This window comes from Lampetra fluviatilis, chromosome 57, assembly GCF_964198595.1.
Source record: "Lampetra fluviatilis chromosome 57, kcLamFluv1.1, whole genome shotgun sequence".
In the NCBI taxonomy this organism is placed as follows: Eukaryota; Metazoa; Chordata; class Hyperoartia; order Petromyzontiformes; family Petromyzontidae; genus Lampetra; species Lampetra fluviatilis.
The window spans coordinates 8,681,973-8,700,862 of record NC_136331.1 but is presented as its reverse complement, the minus strand read 5'-3'; the positions used below and the strand labels follow the sequence as shown (position 1 = coordinate 8,700,862).

Here is an 18,890-nt window from a genome sequence, read left to right as displayed (position 1 = left end):
CCGTAACAACGCTGTTGACAAACACGAGGCCCGTAACAACGCTGTTGACAAACACGGAGCCCGTAACAACGCTGTTGACAAACACGGGGCCTGTAACAACGCTGTTGACAAACACGGAGCCCGTAACAACGCTGTTGACAAACACGGAGCCCGTAACAACGCTGTTGACAAACACGGGGCCTGTAACAACGCTGTTGACAAACACGGGGCCCGTAACAACGCTGTTGACAAACACGGAGCCCGTAACAACGCTGTTGACAAACACGGAGCCCGTAACAAGGCTGTTGACAAACACGGGGCCTGTAACAACGCTGTTGACAAACACGGGGCCCGTAACAACGCTGTTGACAAACACGGAGCCCGTAACAAGGCTGTTGACAAACACGGGGCCTGTAACAACGCTGTTGACAAACACGGGGCCCGTAACAACGCTGTTGACAAACACGGGGCCCGTAACAACGCTGTTGACAAACACGGGGCCTGTAACAACGCTGTTGACAAACACGAGGCCTGTAACAACGCTGTTGACAAACACGGGGCCCGTAACAACGCTGTTGACAAACACGGGGCCCGTAACAACGCTGTTGACAAACACGGAGCCCGTAACAACGCTGTTGACAAACACGGGGCCTGTAACAACGCTGTTGACAAACACGGGGCCCGTAACAACGCTGTTGACAAACACGGAGCCCGTAACAACGCTGTTGACAAACACGGAGCCCGTAACAACGCTGTTGACAAACACGGAGCCCGTAACAACGCTGTTGACAAACACGGGGCCCGTAACAACGCTGTTGACAAACACGGAGCCCGTAACAACGCTGTTGACAAACACGGAGCCCGTAACAACGCTGTTGACAAACACGGAGCCTGTAACAACGCTGTTGACAAACACGGGGCCCGTAACAACGCTGTTGACAAACACGGAGCCCGTAACAAGGCTGTTGACAAACACGGGGCCTGTAACAACGCTGTTGACAAACACGGGGCCCGTAACAACGCTGTTGACAAACACGGGGCCCGTAACAACGCTGTTGACAAACACGGAGCCCGTAACAACGCTGTTGACAAACACGGGGCCCGTAACAACGCTGTTGACAAACACGGGGCCCGTAACAACGCTGTTGACAAACACGGGGCCCGTAACAACGCTGTTGACAAACACGGAGCCCGTAACAACGCTGTTGACAAACACGGGGCCCGTCGCGGTCTGCGGTGGAACGGTCGCGATTGATCGCGCGTTAGTCCCCCTTCCCACCCCTCTGATTCATCCGGGTGCCCCTTGCGGTTCGGGCGGTTGAAAATAATAAAAATAATTTGGTACATTTGCTATCGGCGCCGTCCTTATAGGGCGGGGCGACCGTCGCGAGGGAAAGGCGCGCTGTCGTGTTTCGCAGGCGTCGCCTGCTGTAGTTTGGCAGCAGGCGGCGATGCTGCCGTGTGTAATCCCGGTTGAGTATTTTTCGGTGTAAAATCTTCTCGAACTCGGCAAATTGGCACCGTGACTCCAGCACACAGTGGCCCGCGGGTTTTGAATGCCGTCACGGAATATTTAACCTCCGCTGCGAATCAGATGGAGCGCGTGCGTGCGGGTAATTTACACGCGACCGCATGAATATCAAGGGCGGCCTGTCGGATTCGAACTGTGAACCTCTTCAACAAGCCGGGAACGCACCACCGCTTGGCCACATGGCCGCTCGAGCACAGCCTGTGGCTGATTTGAGGCACGCGATATCCGGCGGGCTCCGTCTCCGAGTTCACAATCTGGCCTACAGGAAGGTGTGGTCCCCTTGTGTCGATTCGTTTCATCCGTTCACCCCATTGTAATTACCGCACAACGCTGTTCATTTTATCATTCCTCTTATTATCTTTCTCTTTTCTTCAGCCTTATCGATTTTTACATCGATCACAGCCCAGGGCCCCACCTATGGTCGCATGCGTTTATTCCCAATCTATTGATCCGCCTCAGCGTGCATTCCGGCCCGTCTCTCTTCGCGAGACATTGAACGTGCAAAATAAGTGAATTGTGAAACACAAAATTACGACGCCGCTCTGCAGCCGCGGAGAGCGGGAGATGGATGGGATGACAGCCACGCCTCCAGCAATTTCCACAGTCGGAATGCAGATTTTGACGCGGCGATAAAACCCTTGTCGACCTGCGGCTTTGAGGGTGCGGCGGAGCGGGGCCCGGCTCTGGGTGGGAGCCTGCGTGGACAGGCGCTCCAACGACACCCGTGGTACTTGGGATGGGAGGGGGTAGGGGAGGGGAGGCCACGCAGACACACGGAGGCCCCCTTGTGTAGCCCACACAGGCTGCTGGGGCCATTCTGTCAGCGAGCGCCTCATGAAGGGCAGCACGGAGCGCGAGTGGGCAGTGGCGTTGCCAATGCCGTGCCCGGCCACATTTTGTCTGTCCAGTGCTGATGTTTACAACAAACCTCGCAAGGCTGAGTCAACCTCGGACAAGAAGGCCCAGGATCGGTTTAAATATTCACCGTTGTTATCGGTCTTGACCGGACATTGAACTCGGGCCACTGGGTTACACTTCCACACGTCCATGCATGCACAGGCGTCCATGTCCCATGTACAACCGTTTTGTCAAGTCTACTGCTCGCCGTAGGCCTCCCCACGCCCGTGTTTATCCACAAAAACGTCGCTTGGGTCTCAAGGCTCCTTGTCAACAGAGGGTGCTCTTCCAGCGGGATGTGTGGCCATGAATTCCGCAAGCAGTGAGAGTTTGGCTTCACGTGGCAGGAACCGGAGAACCTGGAGACTACCCACACACACACACAGGAGGATAATGGCATTGCTCCACACAGATGGATTTATGAATCCATTGCGGTGCTGCCATCTCCGGGTCTCCTCTCTCAACACAAGCCTATACCACCTGGTATCCCCGGCAGTTCCACACCACAGCACTAACCATACTCGAGCTCGGAGTGATGCGATCGCCGGGGATCGGTGCCACGCCGGGTCGGGGGGGGGGGAAGGATGACGATGGCTCGTGGAGGACTGCCTTCATCCAGCAGTGGAATGAACATGACTCACCGGGTTGACGCGCGTGTGCCGCTCTCTCGCGCGCGTGTGTGCAGGGTCAACCCGGATAAACTGAAGGATGTGCGCGGAAAGCTGGAGGGGTTCCTGGCGCAGGAGAAGGAACTGAAGGAGCGGGCTCAGCGGGTAAGCGGCGCAACGGGCGTTGACGTCACGGTGACGTCACGGTGACGTCACGGCGACGTCACGGCGACGTCACGGCGACGTCACGGCGACGTCACGGCGACGTCACGGCGACGTCACGGTGACGTGCGACAATGAGCAAGAGAGAGTGCCTGAGCGAGTTCCTGTATGAGCCACCCACCACGTGGAGCGAGACGTCGCGCCGACGAGCACGCGGTAAAACCCGGCGGCACGGGAGAGAGAGAATGCGTAAGTGTGAGTGCGCACATCGTCATGTGTGCGAGTGGTAGCGTCGTGGTGAGTGCACTGTTCAGTCCACTGCTGGATGAAGGCATCCCTCGACGAGCTGTCGATGCCCGCTCACGGCCAACATCAGTAATGATTATCTGAACCGGTCCAGGGCCTCCCCTAGGCCGACTCAGCCTTAAATGAATACACGGTGCGGTGTGTAAGCATCGGCACTTGGAAGACAAAGGCGGCCGCTCGTGGTGTTGGCCACCCGCCCCCTCGTGTGCCGTGCTGGCCTTCATCGGTGCTTATTAAGAGCACTTGCCCCAACAGACTGTTAAAGGCTATACGGGGGATCTTTGTGGAGTCCTGTTATTGATGGTGTTTAAACGTCTTCTCCAAAAATATAATCTCGGCTGTGCTATTGGCCTTGAGCCGTACGGCCCTCAGTGTTTGAGAACGCACTGTGGAAGCGGATACCACAGAGCTACCTCTGAGATCTCTTCAAGCCACCTGTTGTCCACACTATAAAGGGGTAGTACCACTCTCCCCACCGGCCCTGCCACTGAAAGTCATGTTTGTCGCATGGCAGTTAAAGATATTTTTTAATTCTCAGGGCTGGAATTTAGTCAAATTTAAGTGCAAAAGCAGATTTAACTCGATGGCGTTTGTCGTGCAGTCATCGGTGACCAGTCTGAGACCACCAACTCGCCGCTGCACTAACATCAGTGGCGTATATTTGGACCCGTCCTGGGTTTTCCCTCAACCAAACCAGCACGTGGGAGACAAAGGCAGCCGGGCACGGTCCTGTCGCCCGCCTGCGCCATGCCGGCCGTTGTCAGTGCTCGCAAGTAGCGCTTGTGTCTACAGCGGGGTGGGGTGTTTGTGTGCGCGTGCGCAGTGCTTCATGTCGTACCTCCGTGCCGTCTACCTCATGAAGAACAAGGAGGTGTTCGATGTCACGCGGCTGCCTCTCCCGCAGTACGCACTGTGAGTACCCCCCCCGCCACCTCCCTCGCGAAGAGGGCGTTCAGAGTCACGCTTGTCGGATCGGTCTGGAAAAATCGAGCGGAGATATAAGTCACGATGGTTAGACATTGAAAGAGCACGCTGTCGTCGCGCCCCTCTCGCCCGCCGTGTAGCTGCGAGGCCGCGGTTTGAGTCTTCGGTTGAGTCTTCGGGTCACGTTTGAGGTGTGAGAGAGAGACATCGTCGTCCTTCAGTTGTTTCAGCAACAGCGAGTTACAGGCGGTGGGTCCAGCGCACTCACAGATAGACCCCCCCTCCCCCCACCATAGGAATGTGGAATTTCCATCACCGGTTCGTGGCTGTCAACAGGAGATGAGCAAAATGCCTTGGTGCTCATTTGAGAAGCAGGATCTCCCTCTGTTTTGCTTGGAAATACGTAAAATGATGTGAAGGTCTTGACAAAGATGTTTCATTTGTCCTTAAAAATACACAAGCGGAAACGTTTAAATCTGAAACTCGTGCCCCATGGCCGCAGCCTGCGGCGTCCCCAATTGTCCGACGTGAGTGTGCGGCTTCGTTAACCAAATCATCCACGTGCAGTTACAGATATTGGTTCGACCGTCGTGTTACGGATGCCGGTCGCATAGCAGAGTGTGTAGGAGAGAGCCCCGTCCCCCTTATTGCGCTGTGAGATTTCCGAATGGATTCTTTGTCCTCGTGAAATGCCGTTTGTTTAGCCGAGTTGGATGGAAAACTTCTTGGGGTGGTGGCGCCGCCCAGCTGTTGCGCGTTCGACGTTTTTTCGCAGAGGTTCCGCGGTTCCAACCCTGGCGGTCGGTCCCGGTCAATACCACTCGCGGTGTATTACGGTTGGGAATTCGCAGAGCAACGTCACCCCCCCCCCCCCCCCCCCAATACTGTGTGAATCAATTTCAGCCTATGGCTGTGAAACATAATGCTTCAGCGATAGGTTTGGATTTTGAGAATGGCGCAGATACCGAATGTACCTAATGAAACTGAAATAAGACTGAAGGTAATTAAAGTGGGTGCACGATAGGTGTGGAGGCCTCTGTGGTTCGGGTGAGTCAGGCCATCTTGGCACAAGGTGGTGGCACTCTTGGGGTGGTGATTGAGAGTGGACGCCCCAAAAACCAAACCTTGTGGCCAAGGCAGCTGCTGCACAGCCAGACCGCAGTTCCGCCCGCGATGAGAACGGCGCTACTTCGACAACGAGAGGCAGACAGTCACGGTGCGGGTTCCTGCATTCGTACCGTCGTCGGCGTCTCCATCATCAACCGCTTCATCTTATTGAAATGTTTATTGCGCCTTTTCCAAGGCACTTTACAGCTCTCTTATAACACTGTAGATAAGATGGTAGTGGTCTTTTGTGATGAAGAATGGGGTTACTAAAAGGGGTGGTGACATTTTAGTGACTGTAGAACAGGCGGGAGTGTCAAGGAGGGGTTCGGGGTAGGCCTGGTGGGGGGGTGGGCACGAGAAAAGGTATTGCGTTGAGAAGATGAGGGGGTGGGAGGGTCGTCTTCGTGCAACGTCCTCACGGGCGCGATCCCGCCTTGGGCTGCCGCTCCGCCGTTAGTCTCGACCGCCGGCCATCGTGCCTTCTGGCCACGGATGCGTCCTCTCCGAAGCCGCTGTTGCTTTCCGTAGATGTCAATGCGACGCCTCGGATGTTACAGATCATTCTTCATTCGTGTATTTTAAATCTTTTGTTCGTGTTAACCGCGGATGTTCATTGCCAAAAATCGCATGAAGGTTTTCTATTTGTATTAAATGACTCACATGTTTTAAATAATTGTCTATTAGTTTTAATCCGCTTCTATTTGAAGGTGCATTAGCGATGACTGATACTTTATTAAGCATCGGATCATTCCCTGTGTAAACCAGTGATTGGCCACCCAAAGCCACATAAACTGGATTGGCACGTCTGATCACGTGAGCTGTCAACATTGTCAGCCATGCTCTATCCACTGCCGGATGAAGGCCTTCCCAAGCCGCCACCGTCTCCCAGTCTCGGGAAGCAGCAATCCGTCTCGCTCCTGTGCACACGCAGCGCCGCGGGTCACAAGCGGAGCGAGAAATACGAGAGGGCGATCGACTCGACCGCCATGACCTCTGAGCACCTCTCGCGCAGGTCCTTGGGACTTGCCGTGGCTCCCCGCATCCGCTTCCTGCAGAGGGAAGCGCAGCAAAGGAGGGCAGCCGCCCAGAAAGAGGCGGCCCAGTGCACTCTGGGAACGGAGGGTGCCAGCACGAAGGCCGCGCCCCAGCGGAGAGCGTCAGAAGGTGCCGCGCCTCGGTTTCCCACTCTCACAATTTGTTTGCAGCTTATTTACATCAGAGCTGTGGCATGGTGTTGACAATTTCAATCGTTGCACTGTTTGAAATGTATCCATTAAAAAAAAAATTGGCTTCAGTACGGTGAATTAGCGCTGTTTGGTATCCCTTCCGGCCACGAAGTGTCCCGTGCTCAACCCCCACGGACTTGTCTTGAGCTTAAACAATAATTTGGTTAAATTTGTTTATTATAATCGATTCATCTGTTTTATGTGTATAAAATAAAGAAAGTTATGATCATCATCAGATCATCATCAGTCTTGGCCAACTCCACTGCTGGATGGAGGGTTCCCCAAGGCGTGGCCGCCATCTCTCGCGATCCTGCGCCGTAACGATCCGCCCAGCAAGCAGCAACAGTAGCAGCTGCTTGCTGCGGACAACGTGATTTGATCGCCGCCACCTCCTCGCTGGTGGACGGCCTCTCCTGGCGCCCCGCTCCGTGGCTGCCGCTCCGTCGCGGTTCTTGACGTCGCTGCCTGCTCCCCGCTCATGCCCAGCGGAGCACAGTTCATGGCACGTCAATCAAATCAACATTTTAAAAAAATCTCAGAGCTGGAATTTAGCCAATTCAATTTGTCGTGACTTGAATCGATTAAACCGATGCCCTTCCAATCGCCGAACGCGACCACCCGCCTGCAATCACTCGTGAATTGGCCCACACCTTCATACATATAGAGGACCGCAGAGCTTGGAGGCGGAATTTGGCACCAGCGCACCGCTTGGCTGCTGCCGCCTTCCCTGTGCGTTTGATTCCTCCTCCCCGCGCGATACAAGTTAACATTATAATAATTGTAATCATCGCGCGCCACGCGTGCTAACAGAGTAGCGCTTGCGCCGCCCGTTCCCGTCGCCGCGTTCAGAAGGGGCGTCCGATTCGGAGACGGAGCTGAACGCGTTCCGCGAGCACCTGCGGCAGGGGGCGGAGCGGGGCCACTCGGCGAGGGGCGGCCCAGCCACCACCACCACCACCACGACCACCACCAGCACGACGGCGCTGCCACCGCACGGCTCCTCGTCCAGCGAAGAGGTGCACTAGACAGCCACGCGACTCATGGCGACGTTTGTTGCGCGCCAACGCTTTGCGGCCCAGGTTGAGCGCGGCGATGCATTCGCTCCGTCTGTGAGGGGGCACATATCGTGATGGGTTCTCTGCAAGATCTGACCGTGTCTGTCCAGTGCTCGCTGAGCTGCGTTGGATTACGGTTGCTGAACGAATACATTGAGGTCGCACTCATTACACACGAAGTGCTCGTCAAGGAACATAAACCATCACTCGTGCGCTTGGTGATGATGATGTGTAGGATGAGGTGGAAGGAGGGGGAGACACGGAGTGGGATGGTGATGATGATGTGTAGGATGAGGTGGAAGGGGGGGGAGACACGGAGTGGGATGGTGATGATGATGTGTAGGATGAGGTGGAAGCGGGAGACATGGAGTGGGATGGTGGTGATGATGTGTAGGATGAGGAGGAAGGGGGAGACATGGAGTGGGATGATGATGATGATGTGTAGGATGAGGTGGAAGGGGGGGGAGACACGGAGTGGGATGGTGATGATGTTGGTGTTGTGGTGCAGGATGAGGAGGAAGGGGGAGACACGGAGGAGGAGGATGATGAAGAGGCAGTGGACGCTGCCCGCCCACCAAAGTTCTCGTTGGGTCAGGAGGAGGACGACGATGATGATGACGAGGGCGCGGAGCTGCTGAGCGTGAAGCGGCGCGACGTGTTTGGGGTGCGGGGGGCGTCGCAGGCGACGGACGACGTGGAGGACGAGGTGGAGGACGAGGTGGAGGACGAGGTGGAGGACGAGGTGAGTTCTGCGGAGCTGGAATGGCGTTGAGGCCACCGGGACACCATTCTGCCCTGGGGGAAGAGACATTTTGATTTATTTATTTTCTATTGTCAAATATTTCAAAAGTTCATGTCCACCGCAAGCATGCCGTGCGGTTTATCGCATTCTCCGCGTTTGGATTTCATTTAAATCTAAACCGCTCGGTGGAAAACACGGAACCTGCGGTCCACCCTCCCCCCTCCCCCCCCCCCCCCCGGCAGCGTCGGGATGACCGGGGGCAGCGTCGGGATGACCGGGGTCAGCGTCGTCGCGAATTCGCGACGACGACGCCACTGGCGACGGGGGGTGGAAGGGGGCCGTGGCGGGGATGGTGAGGTGGTGGGAGGAGGGCGGGGGGTGGTGGGGGGGTCACAAGAGCCCTGCTTGCTCGGTAGCTCGAGGGCGCCATGCCGAGTGCACGCGGATCACTCTCAAGTCCACCGCCGCTATCACTTTGTCCGGCTCTGAGCGGGCTGTTGCGCAACAAGGTAGAACTGCGTACGGTTTTTTCTTTTGCTCATCTCCGCCCGGGGCTCGTCGCGGATGGCTCGCGCGCATTGCTCGCCGCTCACAAGTGTCACCGCGGATTCCCCCCCGGGCGGGAGGTGCGGGTCACGGGCAGTGACGGACGGCAGACGCGGCGCGAAACAGAGGCCTGTTCATCGCTGGGCCCCCGCGGCAAATCGCCATCGCCGGGCCCCCGTGGCAAGGACGCCACCGCTTCGTCGCCTGAGATTGATGGCGCTCGGGGGGCCGGCCACCGCCACTCCTCCCCGTTTCCACCGATCCTCTTTTTTTCCCTCGCCACGCGCCGAGACTTCCCCTTGCTGCGGGGGCCACGTCTGAATGGACTGGGCGTTGTTGCCCTGTGTGCCTGTGTGCGTGTGCTCGCTAACAGCACTTGCCCTAGCAGTCTGTTGTTAAGACTGTGGACGGTGGGGGGGGGGGGGATCTTTGTCTTTGGCGGTACGAATCCACCGACCACCCATCCCCCCACCTGACCAAGCGACAGCCGAGCGATCGGGATGCGTAACCAAGTTGCCCTCGCAACCGCGTCTGAGCGAGCGGCCGCACGACGGGGTTGTTTCCCGCGTGGTCAGGAGTGAGCGGAGTTGATACCGGGACCTGCGGCGTCCGACTCTTGCCCCCCTTCGGTGCACGCCGGTCCGTTTTAACGGCGGCGGCGGCGTTCGTTACCACCGATCGATGTTGAAATCGCGCAGGAAACCGCCGGCGCGTTCTCTTGCTCGTTATCGGTCGGGTTTTACTCGTCAATTAGTCGCCGCTTCGCAGCGCCAAGTGTTAACGGCGCGTTCAGGATCGCAACGAGAAAATCGTGGTTGGAAAGTGCATCACGTGACCACGGACTTACTTCGCCGCACACCTCTGAGCAAGCCGCGTGACAGGAGAGGAGAAGCCTGTAAGCAACCAGCTGTGCAACTGCTCATTCCTGGGTGCAGACACCACTCCACACATGCGATTCGGTTGCATGCAACTAAGTTGCGCACGCCGATCGCTTGGGTTTCGCCAAGCCCTCTGGCCTGCTTGATCGACCCACTGACCAACTAAGCCCAGCCCAGCCCAACCCAAGCATCCTTTTAAAGTCGTCCCATAATTCATGGGCCGCCAGCCAGCATGTGCCGGGTATCTGGCACCAAAGATGCCATCGCCCTGACGCTGGCACCGTGCCGCCGCTGCCGGTAACACGAGAAGGCCCGTGGTGGCTGCGGGGGGAGGGGGGGTGTGGTCGTGGTGGTGACCGCGCGGTGGGAGGGGCGAAAATCTGCGTTTAACGAGCGTGTTTCAGCGCAAGTGCCGGCATGCCAATGCCAGCACGGTGGTTGGCTGGGCGCTGCTGCTGCTGCTGTCACTAAGGTTGAGCCTGTCGCCCCGGGCTGCACTGTTGAAGGGGTCTTGATAGAAATCCGCGGAAGCCATTCAGAGATGTGCAAGCCTTTTTAACGGGTCCCGAGGTCCACACCCCCCCCCCCCGCCAGTTTCACCATCCCACCATGACCATCGTGGTGAAGTATGGTCAAACAACAAGAATTAGTTTCCGCTCGCCACGAAGTGAGCGCAGTGTCAGCACAGTGCTGTTGCGCCCTTTTGATGTGCACTTGGAGCCCATGTGAAGGTGCCAAAGGCTCGCAAGCAGGAGGTCACATGGCAGACCCCCCCCCCCCCCCCCAGGTGTTACGGGTTTGTGGTCAAACAACCTCCCGTGACTGACCCGGCACGGCGAGTCTTCACACAGCTGTGGAGGGTCAGCGCAGCGATCTGCTTTTTTGTGTCAAGTTCGTTGTCTTTCCCCAGCACCTCCGATTAGCACAGTTGGCTATTTACGGTGGAAAAGAATTTCAACACACATTTACACACACACACACATTTACACACACACACATTTACACACACACACACGACACCTCCGATTAGCACGGTTGGCTACATATGGTGCGAAAGAAGTTCAACGTACGAGGAGGGGGATGTGAATGATAATTATTATTACGGTTCGTGATGAAAATGGCGAAGTTTCAGTGTTTCGCGTGTTCACGTGTTCGCGTTTTCGCGTGTTCACGTGTTCTCACTGCAGCAAGCCTGGGACATTTTTCCCCCGTCTTGGTGTGGCTCAAACAGGTTTGGCCGCCTCCGCACTTTGTTTTCTGCCACCCTAAGTGATCGTCGGGGGTTCGGCGTCAGGTGCACGATTTTGGGTGAGACCTCGCGGCCTCCCGCCGGTCTTCTTGGCACGTGCCTCGTCGTCAATCCATTGCTGGATGAGAGCAGAGATTGCGTCGTTCACATCGGCCGTGATCAGTCCGCTGCTCGGTGAATACCTCCCCGTGCCGTCGCAGTCTCTTCACGGTCCTACGGCGTCCATAGCGCCCCCGCACGCCGGCTCGTTCCATCGCTACTCTGCGCCTGCTCGCAATTCCGCTCAAGAGAGACGGGAAGAGGAGTGCATGGGCCCAGGGAATGTACACAGCTTAGAGGGGCATTGACCAGGAAGCAAAGTGAGCATGCGCAGGATGATGGCACACTGGCGAAGACTGATGGTGGCGAGGCAGCTTGGTGGGGTAAAGTGTGGGTACACCCACCGCTTCCAAAGACTGCTGGTCTGTGTAAAACGGGAGATCGAACACCACTCTCATAATCACCAGAAGTGGCATGAGTAAGTAAAGAAATTGCAGGGCTGCACCTTGCTTAATTGTGATGTATGATGCACGTGTCAAGGTTAACACTTCGGTGCCTTGGAGTCTTTTTCTGATTGAAGGCTCGATCTGAATGTTGATTTCACTCGACGTATTACGTGTGTTAGTACGTATGTGTATTAGGTAGCTTTGTGTGGGAGCGGTGGCGCAGTGGTTAGCACACTGCGCTACGAACCCGGCGTCCCGGGTTCGGTGACGAATATATGAACCGGCCCCGGGCCTCCCCTCGGTCGATGCAGCCTCACATGAGTACCTGGTGCGGTGTGCTGACATCAGCGCTGGGGAGACAAAGGCATCTGGACATGGTGCTGACGACACCAGCCCCAAGGTGCGCTGTTCCGGCTTTATTAGGTGCTCGCTAACAGCACTGAGTTCCAACAGTCTCTGCAGGCTATATGTATGGGTAGTCAGCGGTGGCTTCAGTGGTTTGCGTAATGGGCTATGAACCGATGACCTGGGTTTGATACCCAGGCTTAGCGAACATTGAGTGAGTGGCAAGTGGAATCAGAACTTGACCCGGGTCTTCCCTGTGTCACCTCTGTCGGAAATTAGTACCCGGTACAGATACATTTCATTACTGGGGAGACAAAGGCAGCTGGGCGGGGTGCTGGCCACAACTCCACCACCCCCTCGGGCGCCGTAGTGCACTTAGCCCAACTGTCTGTGGGGAAACTGGAGATGTTTGTCTTGTGTGTGTGTGTTCCTGCGTGTGAATGCACGGGTGTGTGTGTGGCAATGCCTGTGAGTGTGTGTGGGTGCAAACCTGGTAACCCGAGATCGATCCTCACTCATGGTCAACATGGGTGAGGATTATCTGAACTGGTCCTGGGCCTCCCCTAGGTCGACTGAGCCTCAAATGAGTACCTGTTGCAGTGTGTACCCATCACCACTAAGGAGACAAAGGCGGATGGGCGTGGTCTCGGTAACCCACACCCTCGTGTGCTGTGCCGGCCTTCACAGGTGCTCGCTAACAGCACTTGCCCCAACAATCTGTTCAAGGCTACACAGGGGATCTCCGTCTGTCTATACAGCCGTATGCTTAAAAGCATCATGTATATACCGTGCCGCACGGGAGTGTCCAGTTCAGCATCAACAGGTGACATCACCACGGCACCTGTGCAAGGGGCAGGGGCTCTTTGAGGCCACGTGAAGTTCAGCATCTCGTGTCTCGCACACACAATACGCGTGAGGTAGCGGCCAGCGTTGACCCCATTCGAGAGGTCTCCAATAGTCCTGGTGACCAAGGGGAAGAGATGACCCTCAGGCCTGATACTGATCGGGCAGATCTATCTATGGTTCTCTGTGCTAGTTGGTGTGAGGGCACGTGGAGGGGGTTTTTGCGAGGATGGCAGACCTCGGAGGTCGCTGCGCCATCGGCCACGGCGCAGCCGCTGCGGGGTCCAAACGCCAGCAGGAACGACGTTGGTGACGTCGTGCGGTCGTCGCATCGACGGCTTTGGCTGCGATGGCATCTCGAGCCCGACCTCGCCCACGTCCCCTGTTGCTGTGTTTTCCCTATTTCCATTCCCCGTATTCATTCCTGTTGCTGTGTGCGCTTGTACCCTTCCGCATTCTGCTGTAATCTGCCCCCGATGCCTACTTCAACGAGGCCGATATTGTCAAATAAAGACCGTTGCTTGATTGGATATATTGATCCCTGCGACCCCTCCCCCCCCCTCGCCTCCAGGTGACATCGCAGAAGCAGGAGCGGAGGGCCGGCGGCGGCGGCAGCGGCCGCAACAGTCGTGTGCGCGAGGCCAAGCGCGTGCTCAAAAAGAAGCTCAAAGTGAACACTCGCGTCCTGTTCACCGACGAGGGCGAGGTGCGTGCCCAGCGCCGTCGCCGGTGCAGTGCGATGTGGGGATCCGTTTAAAGATTCGCAAAACGACAGCACGTGGGAGCTCCTGCAGCTCGTGGTGGCACTTGTGGTGGTGGCACTTGTGGTGGTGGTGGTGACTGTGGTTGTGGTGGTGATCATGGTGGTGCTGCTGGTTTTGGTGATTGTGGTGGTGGTGATCATGGTGGTGCTGCTGCTCATTGTGCTGCTGCTCATTGTGGTGGTGATGATTGTGGTGGTGATGATTGTGGTGGTGATCATGGTGGTGACTGTGGTGGTGGTGGTGATGATTGTGGTGGTGGTGATCATGGTGGTGCTTCTTCTCATTGTGCTGCTGCTCATTGTGGTGGTGATGATTGTGGTGGTGGTGATCATGGTGGTGCTGCGCGTGGTGGTGGTGGTGATGATTGTGGTGGTGATCGTGGTGCTGGCCGCCCACCCCCTCGTGTACCGTGCCCACCTCAATTGGTGCTACTTGCAAACAGCCCCTTGCCCCCTACAGTCTGTAAAGGCTACACGGGGGGGGATCTTAGTTTTTGGTGCTGATGGTGGTGGTGTTTTTGTTGTTACACGAGCCTCCCCGACTAAAGCGTACGGTGGCCATTCTGACGATGAGTGTGTGTGTCGCGTGCGTACACACACGTGCAGAAGGTGCAGGCCTGGCCGCCGATGCAGAGCATGGCTGCGCTTGACGACGATGAGGACGACGACGACGGGGGGCTGGGAGGCATCGACGTGCAGCAAGCGCGGAAGCGGCTGCACCGGGAGGACAAGGTGGACAAGGAGCTCTACCGGGAGAAGGTCAAGAAGAAGCACAGGGTGAGTGTGCTGCCTGCTACTGCTGCTGGTGCAGCAGGTGGTGGTGCTGGTGTAGAAGATGATCTGGGCTAGGGGTGGTGTCATCCCCCCCACCCACCCATGGTCACGCCTCTAATGTATGTAAGCGTGTGGGTGCATGTGGTACATACGTGCTTACATACATTCACCGTGTCCCATGGTGAATTAACAATAATAATATCGCCTTGTGATGCGCCGCCACGCCGCAGTGTCCGCTCGCTCTCAGAGAGAGGCGACTCGGAGACGTGACGAGGGAGTCGCAGATGAGCGGGGAGGCCGCAGCAGTCGTGCGGGGTGGGGGTTTTGTCAACATTTTTGTGATCCACCAACCCTCCCCTCGCCTCCACAGTGCACGATTACAGGCCACGTGGACAGCCACCACCGCCTGCCAATTTACACATACTTTGTGTGCGAGTGTGTTGGGGTCTACGCGTACGAGAGAATGTGTGTAAGTGTGTGTGTGGTGTCCGATAAAGGATGAGCGGTGGCGCAGTGGTTAGCGCGCTACGCTACGAATATGGCAACCCGAATTCGATTGCGGTTCATGGCCACCACCGGTGATGTCCTCCCCTAGGTCGACTCGGCCCCAAATGAGTACCTGGTGCGATGTGTAAACATCGCCACTAGGGAGACAAAGGCGGTTGGGCTTGGTGCTGGCCACCCCCTCGTGTGCCTTCATAGGTGCTACTCTCTAACAGCACTTGTCCTGACAGTCTGTTAAGGCTATATGGGAGATCTTTGTCTTCGGTGTCAGATAAAGGTGCCTGTGTGTTTGTTATATTCACATGTATGGCTGAGTGGGTGTGCGAGTGAGCGTGTGTATTTGTGCGAGCGTATGCGTGTGTTGGAACAGCGCTATCACTGCGCCATGCACCTGTGTGTGTGTGTGTTGGCATGTGTGCATGTTAGTGTTAGCACGTGTATGTGTGTGTATTAGCGTGTGTGTTAGGTAGGGAGCGGTAGTGTAGCGGTTAGCGCTACGCTGCGCTATGAACCCGACGACCCGAGTTTGATTCCCACTCACGGCCAACACCGGTGACGATTATCTGAACCGGTCCTGGGTGTCCCCTAGGTCGACTCAGCCTTCAATGAGTACCTGGTGCAGTGTGTAAACATCATCAATGAGGAGACAAAGGTGGTCGGGCTGGTGCTGGCCACCCACCCCCTCGCGTGCTGTGCCGGCCTTCATAGGTGCTCGCTAACAGCACTTGCCCCTATAGTCTTTAGGCTATACCGGGGATTTTTGTCAAGCACCGGAGTGTGTTAGCGTGTGCGCGTGTTAGTGTTGGTGCGTGTATGTGTGTGTGTTTTAGTGCGTGTGTGCATTAGCACGGCACTGTCAGCACGTGCACTGGCGTGCCGGGCCCCGGGCATCGCAGCCGCAGCAGACTGTGCTCCCCACCCCTTGCACAAAGTCTCGTTTCAATCCGCTCCATCCGCCACCCCACGGCAGAGATTTTACAGCTCGGCGCGTCGCCGCATAATTTACTTTCATTAAATCTCTTTTATTGGATCATTTTTTCAGGGAAGAGCCGGGGATGCCGTCGCGTGAGATCCGATCGATCGGCAAATAAAACTCGCCGTGCTTTTTTTTGTTCGTTATCAGTTGAGTCGAGTAACTTTTCCCCCCCGATTTCCCAAAGGGGTTTGACTCGGTACTGGTTGTTTAACCATACTTCACCATCCTGGTCAATGCGGCTTAGTGCCCAGAACCGGTTTAGGTATCACCCTTGCCACCTATGCCAGCAGCGACAGGGAATCAAATCCAGATCAGTGGGTTCATACCACAACGCCCTACCTGCTGCGCCATGGCTCCACCAAAATGCTTCAGCACTCGAATATTAGGGCACTAAGATGGGGCTTCTGGGTTGGTGGCGGTCCGTGGATTTTATCTGTTGTGGCTCTGGCAAGAAGAGAGTATTCGTGGCAGTGGCGGGCATTAGCAAGTAACCGTGGCCTCTTGTGGACCTAGCCATGGCAAGTATTATTTGGTACTCGCCTTGGGAAGTATTTGGCCTTGGCTGTGGCAAGTAGTGTCTGGTGACCACTACCTGCTGTAGGCAAGGACCGTGGCAAGTTGCAAGGGAGTGGCCGCGGCAGACCGTGTGTAGTGGCCACAATCTGTTATGGGCGGTGGCGCTGACTGGTGGGTGGCTGAGAGGTAGCAGCCGTGGCAGGGTGCCACGGCGGCTGGCTTGCCTCTCGCCCCTCACGGCATGGCAGGTTCGGGCGTTTCCACCGTGCTCGCCACGTGGCGGTGCCAAATCGTGGGCACGCCGCTGCTAAATCGGGCGCCCGGTTCCTCTCCCTCCGCCGCGCCAGGCGCGGTTCACAAGAGAGAGGCTGGAAGACGACCAGTCGAGCCGGGGGGGCTGGCGCTGTTGCTCGCAGAAGCGCGGCCCACCAATCGGTTTTACAGTCGTGCCACGCATGCATGTGCGTGCGTGTAAGAATAATCAGCTGTTTGCAATATATACAATAGCTGTGCACATGGCAAAGCGGCATGGCAATGTGCCGAGCGGAGGTTTGCCATGACGGGCGTTCACAAACAAAATGTAAAAGCTGCAATGGCACGGAGACGCCCGCTGGTCAGTGCCGGTCAGTGAAGGTGGAGAGCAGCGTGGACATGGCAGCATAGAAGTAGACGACGATTTTCTTGCATTTCCGTCTGCTACGTAGATGGTTTGTTGGAATCGCGTTAAAAGATGGCAGGGGGGCTGTACGAACGACAGAACGTGTGTACAGATTAGAGACATCGTATTCGCCGTTAAGAAAAGTGAGTGAGCTTGGACGGTTTGTTGCATCGCGAGAGATGGCGACGGCATGGGGGAGGCCTTCGCCCAGCCGTGGGTAGGTCGCGGTTCGTGGCCATTCAAGGCGCTAGCTTGTTTAAGCTGAGAGCTTGGTGGTGCCACCATCGTTTTGATTTGAGGCGACACTGGTGGAGCGGTGGGGCATGGCGCACATGCCAACAAGCGCGGCTTGTTGGCATGTGCGAGTGGTTTGTTTGGATTATCAGCGGTAGCCAAGGTATACAGAAATAATTGACCGACAATGGTTAACCACGACACTGGATTTCATAAACCTATGTTACGATAAGTCATTAAATTTTGGGTTGGGCCACGTAATGATTTTATCAAATTTGTGTCGTCAAGACCAAAATCGGGCCAGAAAATTAAAGCCCCCTGCCCGAGTTGGCGCAAACAGTGGAACGGGGGGTGGTGGTTCCGGTGGTGGTGCGGGTGCTGCTGCAGGTGCCGGAACTTTGAGTGGGCACACGAGTTCCGTGGTTCGTGAAATCACGGTGTAAGCCGACAAGGCTTTGGGCGATGATGCGGCAGCCCCCCCCCCCCCCCCCCCCGATTAATACTACGCGCCCGTCTGTTTCACACTGGACAATAGAAATCCAGTGATGTCATTAGAGACGAAGTCGTCGTGTGCCGGCGTTATGGTCCACATTGGCCAAAAATGTGAAAAGCCGCACCACCAGAGTACACATCGCAACACGACCCCCCTACCATGGAACTACAGCAGACTGCAAAACACCGCAGCGCCTTCCTTCGTGATAGCCTCGCGCTGCACGAACGGTGTGAATATCAAATGCACTCAAATATATGTTCCAGTATTATTATTCTTTTTATCAGAGTCGGTAAACCGGCCACACTGGGTGGTCTAACTGGGCACCGTGCTTTGTTGTTGTTGCAGGAACAACGACTGCGAGCCAAGGAGGAGCGCAGAGCGCTGAGCAAGCGTGGACGCAACAAGGTGAGCACAAGCGCATCATGCAGGCTGCCATGGAGAGGTGGGAGGGAGCGGGGCCCTGGTGCAGTTACACCGCCTGCACACTCGATAGATGCACCATTGATACAAGGTGTGTTTCAGACGTAGTAGTAGTAATGATTTGCGCTTAACAGACGCCTTTCACGGCTTCTCAAGGCGCCACGTGTGTGGATGGGACAGAGATAATAATGGAGCCGTGTGGCAGAATGAGATCCAGAGAGGAACGAAGCTGAGAAATGTTTAAAAAATATTGACTCCTTTACGGGAGCCTGATGTCCTACAGCAGGAAGTTCCACTTGAATCTAGAGGTGATTGGGTTGGCTCTGCAAAGCTCTTAACTCTGAGCCGGCAACGCTGAGAGCCAGGGTTCGAATCCAGTTTCAGTCGCCTAACTACAGCGATTATACCGGGTTTTAATGTGCCGCCATTAACTGACACAGAGACACGTCCACTCAAACGGACATCCACAGCCTCACCTAGACATCCATGGACACAAGAAAACACTCATACTGCGTAGAGATCCACAGACCTATATTGACGGAATTGTGATTATAAACCAGATTATAAACCAACAAGTGTGTAGCGAATTGATGTCCATAACCAGGTAACCAATGACCGCACGTAAAAAGTCACATTTAACTTGGCTAAATTCCTGCTCTAAGAACCACA

The 18,890-nt window shown here is 56.1% G+C and overlaps 1 protein-coding gene across 4 annotated transcripts in view; it reads left to right on the top strand.

Moving 5' to 3' along the window:
- DDX10 (DEAD-box helicase 10) overlaps nucleotides 1–18,890 on the top strand; it is a 36,906-nt gene that overhangs the window by 10,523 nt on the left and 7,493 nt on the right. Inside the window, exons 11-18 of one of the 4 annotated variants that reach the window (XM_078880445.1) lie at nucleotides 3,093–3,180; nucleotides 4,307–4,395; nucleotides 6,527–6,678; nucleotides 7,590–7,756; nucleotides 8,304–8,501; nucleotides 13,455–13,589; nucleotides 14,253–14,423; nucleotides 18,147–18,206. In XM_078880445.1, the coding sequence (XP_078736571.1) occupies nucleotides 3,093–3,180; nucleotides 4,307–4,395; nucleotides 6,527–6,678; nucleotides 7,590–7,756; nucleotides 8,304–8,501; nucleotides 13,455–13,589; nucleotides 14,253–14,423; nucleotides 18,147–18,206 (1,060 nt within the window). Of the gene's footprint in view, nucleotides 1–3,092; nucleotides 3,181–4,306; nucleotides 4,396–6,526; nucleotides 6,679–7,589; nucleotides 7,757–8,303; nucleotides 8,538–13,454; nucleotides 13,590–14,252; nucleotides 14,424–18,146; nucleotides 18,207–18,890 lie in introns of all 4 variants that reach the window. The other 3 variants (XM_078880444.1, XM_078880443.1, XM_078880442.1) reach the window with 3 other exon arrangements.